General features: G+C 48.2%; 1 protein-coding gene across 1 annotated transcript; it reads right to left on the reverse strand.

Annotated features, from left to right (window-relative positions):
* On the reverse strand, positions 1–6,651 carry FNDC8 (fibronectin type III domain containing 8). The gene is made up of 4 exons (XM_068531863.1): positions 6,443–6,651; positions 2,776–3,142; positions 708–944; positions 1–153 (listed from the first exon to the last, which is right to left on the reverse strand). The coding sequence occupies exons 1-4, from the start codon at positions 6,649–6,651 to the stop codon at positions 1–3; spliced, it is 966 nt and encodes a 321-aa protein (XP_068387964.1).
* Positions 6,652–6,863: the final 212 nt, after the last annotated feature.

The following is a 6,863-nucleotide window of genomic DNA, read 5'->3' on the forward strand; positions in this document are numbered from 1 at the left end:
TTAGTAGGGAAAGAGGTATTCCAGATCTTCTAGCCTCCGCATGTCCTCCAACCCGATGGACATGGTTTTCCGCTGGGGTTCCTTGCGCCGCACGGTGATCTGGATGGGATTGTTCTCGGGGAAGCTGTTCAAGTCTGTAGCCACGGTTGCAAACTGAAATAAACCAAAGTCCTCAGAACTCCTGACCCTGAGCTCACCTCTTCGACTCTGCCACCCCCTCGTTTGTCTGCTAAATGGGGTCTCCGACAGCCTTACCAACCTATTCATTGACACCAGGAACAGGAACAAAGAGGCATGATTCAAATCTGTGCCTCCCCAGTTGTGTGCTGTCTTTACTGGGGCCTCTCCTGCCCACCCCCAGGCTGTTCCCTTCTTTGTCCCGCTTTAGCCTCTTCCCTCTCTTACCCTCAATGCCCTTGACTTCCTGACCCACTCACAATTATTGACACTAAGTTGAAGAATCCAGAAGCCAATGGCTTTGGGAGACTTTCGTTAGCGATGAATGGAAAGATCAATTTGCATTCCCAGTGGGCCCCAAAGTGGCTGAACCCTGAACCCTCCCAGAGGAGAGTGGCCTGGAATTGAGGCTTATTTGCCCAGGGAGAAGGAAAGCCAGCAGGAGGACGAATCGTGGGGGTATAGGGGTGTTCCCAACCTCCAAAACCCCTGGTCCACACCCCTCGGGCCCGCCTTCTCCCAGGGCTCACTTTGTAGGGCTTGCACCACTGCCCCACCCCAGCGACGTTGGCTGCGCGGACAGTCAGGCAGTAACTCGTGTTAGGCTTCAGCTCCATCAGCTTGACGGTGGTGCCCAAGATCTTATTGAAGATCCATGGGCGATTCTTTGCCTTGGGCATCTCACTATCATTTTTCCTGACCACCTCCTGCAACAGGACCTGGTAGAAACTGACCTGCTGCTTGCCTGGGGCGTAGGTCCAGGAAATCTAGGGGAAGAGAACCCCCGAGGCTTCCTCAGACCTGGCCTGGCCTGGCCTCCCCTCACCACCCTGCCATCCCTCACAACGTGGGTCAGAAGACCCCACTCCCATCCCTGCTCCTGCTGGAGCTGAGCTAGAGCTGATGGAAAGTGTTAGGCACTCCCAACGCTAAGTATGGCCCCACCAGCCCAAAGCATGAGCAACTCTCCCTGGGCAACCTCAACCACCTCAGAGTGTACCCTCACTCCATATTCTAGACTGTTTAAGTTGAAAGGGACCTTAGCCATCATCTCGTCCACCTCACTCATTGCAGATGGGGTTACAGGTTCAGAGAGAGCAAGTAGCTGGCCCGTGGTCACACAGCAGTTAAGTGGCAGAGCCAAGGTTCAAACCAATAGCTCCAGAGTCCATACACTTTGTACTACAACAGTGGTTGCCAAGCCAGGATCTCAGAGAGGTTTTATAACACTGCAGATTCCTGGCCCTGCTGTCACCTGTCTTGTCTCCCATTTCCAGTTTCTCCTCTAACTAGGCTAGTGGTTCTTACACTCTGGTGTGCATCAGAATACCCCGGAGGACTTGTTAAAACAAAGACCGCTGGGGACGTCCCTGGTGGCACAGTGGTCAAGAATCCGCCTGCAAATGCAGGGGACACGGGTTCGATCCCTGGTCTGGGAAGATCCCACATGCTGCAGAGCAACTAAGCCCATGCGCCACAACTACTGGGCCTGCGCTCTAGAGCCCGTGAGCCACAACTACTGAAGCTCGTGTGCCTAGAGCCCGTGCTCTGCAACAAGAGAAGCCACCGCAGTGAGAAGCCCGCGCACCGCAATGAAGAGTGGCCCCCGCTCGCCGCAACTAGAGAAAGCCTGAGTGCAGCAACGAAGACCCAATGCAGCCAAAAATTAAATAAATAAATAAATTTATTTAAAAAAAACAAAAACAAAAACACAGACCACTGGCCCCTGCCCCCAGTTTCCGATTCAGGAGGCCCAAGCAGCGGGTAGGGAAAGCGAGAATTTAAATTTCTAATAAGTTTCCCTATGATGCTGTTGCTACTGGCGGTCTAGGGACCACACTGAGAAACACTGCTCTAGGCCATCCAACAATGGGACTTCCAGATTTATCTTCCAAAACATAGCTCAAATTGCCTCTATCACCTGATAGAAAGCTTTGCAAAAAGCTAATCGTTACTGCTTACTGAAAAATCTATAACGCAGCGTAATGTTAAAGGACCTCTGGAGGGTGACCCCAGACTAACTCCTGCTCTCTTCTCTCCCTGTATCTAGAACAGTGCTACTCGACATGTGGTCCATGGGCCATCAACACCACCTGGGAATTTGTTAGCAGTGCAGAGTCTCAGGCCCCGCCCTAGACCTACTGAATCAGAACCTCTAGGGATGAAGCCCAGGAATCTTATCGGTAACCAGATGATCAGACCCGCAGGCACAGGAAAGTATGAGAAGCCCTGGATTGGACCTAGGTGTTTCCTTCCATACTTTCCCACCTGTGAGCCTCTGCTAGTGTCAGCCTTCCACGGAATGCCTTTCCCCATCTCTAGATGTTTAAATCCGACCTCTGTGTCCCAGCTCAAATGTTACTAAATGCCACCAAAGCTTATTTCTGCACCTGGAAGTAGTATTTCTTTCCCTCTGAATCCCTATTGGCACTTGATTTGAACTTTTCCTACAGCATTGAGCCCTCTCTAGCTTGTGCTGGAGTTCTTGAGGTCGGGATGCAGGCATCTTCACACTCCCCAGTGAGCTCAGCTCAGTGCCTGGCACGTCGGGGGCAGCCACTAAGCCTTTGCCAAATGCACAAGAAGGGGAAAACGTACCACAGCCGTGGAATCGCTGACCGTATGTTCACAGATGAAGGGCGCCTCCGGCACATCCAGGACCACAGAGGACTCTGAGGGCGTTGAGGAGGTATCTGTGTCCACCTCAGGGTTGTCAAGGTCCAGCAGGCCACCAGGGGCTATTTGGGACTTAGATTGGGGGCAGAGGGCCAGGTCCCCCTTTTCTGTACTCTTGCCCATCGAGGAGAAGCTGAGTTTGTTCAGCTCGCCCTCCAGCATCCCTGCAAAGAAGCTGCTATTGGGCTGGGTCACGGCCAGTTTGATGGGATTCAACAAAGTGGATGACATGGGGGAGATGCTGGCGTCATCGGAGCTGCATTCAGAATCCTCCATTGGCATCTGCTTCCTGGAGTGGGAGGGGAGACAGGTGAGACAGACGAAGGAGGCCACCCCGGCCCCTGCTGCCTGGAAGCTCCTGGCGGGCAGGCCTTGGGCACAACTTACCCAGAGCCCCCAGCTGCTTCTGAGCAGCTCAGAACATTCTTGCTCTGCAGCAGTGCATCAAACTCACGAGGGCCCTTACTAGTGAAAAATGCATATTCCTGGTCCCTGGTCCCCAGTTGGAATGGGACTGGGGAAGCTGCTAAAGCATCTTTAATAAGATCTTCAGATGATTCTGATGCAAGCGTTCTGAGAACCACATTTTTAGAAACACTGCTGAAACTTTAAGTCCTTCCTCCAAAGTGGGGTGCGAACACCCCAGGGAATGACCACAATGATCTACCGGGATATGGAAAAATATCTAAAAGTATCTAAAAGAAAAATAATAAATCAAGTTTTATTAATATTTATTTACTATTGCTTATTATGTAATTACTAATTTATTTACTTAGGTTTTATAACATTTAACAATATTTATTAATATATAGCATGTAAAAGTTAACAGTACAGATAAATATACATATATTGGGATGAATGCTCAAAAACTTTTTTCTTCCATTCTAAACTTTTTAAATTATGAAAGTTTTTAGACACACTCCAAGATATCAAGGTTAATATATTAGTGGGGATGCAATGTAAAAATGGTGGCTATAACTAACAATATTGTATATTTGAAAGTTGCTAAGAGATTAGATCTTAAGAGTTCTCATCACAAACACAAAAAATTTGTAACTCTGTGGTGATGGATGTTAACTTCTCTTATTAGGGTAATGATTTAACAATATATACAATTATCAAATCATGTTGTACACCTTAAACTAATGCATTGTTAAAATTCATTTGTGTCTCAATAAAACTGGAAATGAACATACTATAATATATTAAGCTTCCATTTAGCCACCATCCAGCTCAGAACTAAATCTTTATCAGTGTAGTTAAAGGCCCCTGTATACTTCACTCCCCCACCTCTCTCCTCATCCTCCCACTCAGAGGTAGCTTGTGCAGTAAATTTAAAATTTTGTATTTATTATTCCCCATGTGTCTTTATAGGTTTGTTACATTCATATGTTATTAGTTTGCATATTTTTAAACTTCATATAAATAAATGGTATCATTCAGTACATACCCATTTGCAGCTTGCTGTTTTTTACTTAAAACATTGTATATTTTAGATTAATCTGCTCTGGTTCAATCATTTTAACTGCTGTATGTTTTCTATTACATGGATATTTGTATTCTTTCTTACCAATTCTTTGCTATTACAAAGAAAAACCTTGTACATGTTTCCCCACTCTTTAAAAGGTTTTGTTGATGAAGTACAGAATCCAAAACATTTGGCTTTCAAATCTTTTTTTTCTCTTAAGCCAAAGTAAGAAATACATATTTCTTGGCAAGCTAGTATACTCATACATACACATGTAACTAAAATGTTTCACAAACCAATCCTTACTCTGTGTGTGATGTGCTTTGAAATTTTCAATTCTATTTTATCTCATTTTTGTAATACTGGTCTCCACCAACCAGAATGAGCTCCTGACCCATTCATGGATCACAACTCTCACTCTGAAGAACCCTGTCTAGAGAGAGTGGTCACAAGGCCTTTGGGGACCAAGCACCTTGACCAAGGTCACAGGGTGAGTCCATGGCAGAGTTGGAACCAGAACCCAGATCTCCTGGGCCCTATGCTACACAGCTCCCATCTTCTCCTGGTGCTTTCTGGCTCCCCTCCACTGCTTCATCCCCCTTCTCCCCGGGCTGCTCTAGCCAGATCCAGCAACCTACACACACCCCTACATCCCTTATGCCAGGATAGCCTCCAGCTTCATGGTTGGTTGATCAAGGCCAAATTTTTCCTCCTTGAGTTCCAGCCCCATCAACCTCCCCCTGAGAAATCCTGATCAGCCCAAACCTCCTATGTTAGCCCTTGGTGGATGCTTGGAATAGATGATTCCCCCACCAAGGCCCTTTATAAGCTGAAGAGTCTGGGTATGGATGTCAGTTTTACTATAGATTGTCCTAACGAATCTCTATTTTAGACTTACTGACTGGAAACACCAGTGCTGAAGGGGCATGGAAGGCACCCTTAGTGATCTTCACAGCAGTCCTGCTGGATGGTGTTGGCCCCATTTTACAAATGAGGGACCGAGGGTCCCTGATCTTATTTAACTTGTCTATGGCCCTATAGCTAAGTGGTAGAACGTGGATTTAAACTTGGGCTCCTAGCCCAAGACTTTCGCCCCATACCAGGAAGTTTCCTACAAGCATCCATCACTTTAGCCACACCTGCTTACTTACAGGTCCCTTAGGGAGTGGACATCATATCTCTTTCATACAGTCAGGACCCCTTCTTCAGAAATTATTAAGAATTTCAAGACAGTGACATCTGAGCATTAAACTAAGCACAGGGCACTTCTAAGTGTCGGGCTGTGTGTGACTGCCCAGGTCACACACCCATGAAACTTCCCGGCAGACAGTTCCCTCAGTCCGCATCAACCCACACCACCATCCCTCCACTGGCTGATTCCTTCCCTTCCTATGAGAGTCACCTCCTCCATGAAGCCTCCCTTAACTTCACCCCCTCCCAAGCTACACTAAGCCTCCTCTGGTTCCTCCAGTTGTCCCGTCATAGTGCAGACCATGCTGTAATAGTCTCAATTCTTGCCTGATAGCCCCCCAACACACACACACACACACACACACACACCAGGCTGGGAGCTCCTTGAAGGCAGAGACTGTGCTTTCTGGCTCTGCATTCTCAGAACTTAACCTTGGGCCAGATACCTAAGTGCTCAAAGAGTTCTGTGAAATGAAGTAAAGGAAACCCAGAATCACTGAGGAGGAACAGCAAACCTCAGTCTGAAGGCAGGCAGGCTACTGGGGGGACATAACCAGGCAGGTGAACGTACAATAGAGAGGATGAGGCAAAGGAGCCATGGGGAGTGGAGGGGGCAGGGGGTCTGTGTGGGGGTGATGAGGACAAAGCAGGATGACGAGGACAAAGCAGGATGACGAGGACAAAGCAGGATGACAAGCACCGCCAGGAAATCTCTGACTAATCCTGGAAGGCCTCCCAGAGGCGGAGGCCGGCATGCCTCCAAGAACTGATCTGAGGTCAGGACTCCATAGGCAACCTGCACACATGCTCTTCCCTGGGAGTCTTGACTGTGATAAGTCAAGGAAGTACTGCCTCTTCTAGCCCCTCTTCCCACCCCCACCCCCCAGGTCTGGTTTTAGAAAGGAGAAAAGGACCAGACTTGTGTCTTACGGTAGATTGATGGCATCTTCCTTCAAGGAGTTAACCAAACTGCCCCTTGAGGAAAGTGGGAGTCCTTTGGTAGTGACGGTCCTGTTCAGAGACTTGGGGTTTGGAAAGGGCTTCGACATTTGATTGAGTGTGTTCAAAACGTTGAGGGTTTCCTTCTTCAGCATGGTCTCCTCCCCATCTCCCACTTTGTAGAGTGTCTCTGATGCCATCTACCTTGTTTGGGACCACAGCCGTCACCATGCAGGACAACCAAGCTGACAGGAAGCAGAGAGAGACTGGAGGCAGAGGACACACCCTTAGTTTGGGTGGGATGGGGGTGCAATGAGCTGACTTCATAATCGTCAGAGAGTGTAACAATTAGGGGCCAGCCTCCCCCTTGATCTGAGGCTGCTGCTGCCCAGGGCCAATGTTAGGAGTGGGT

This window comes from Eschrichtius robustus, chromosome 20 (assembly GCF_028021215.1).
Source record: "Eschrichtius robustus isolate mEscRob2 chromosome 20, mEscRob2.pri, whole genome shotgun sequence".
In the NCBI taxonomy this organism is placed as follows: Eukaryota; Metazoa; Chordata; class Mammalia; order Artiodactyla; family Eschrichtiidae; genus Eschrichtius; species Eschrichtius robustus.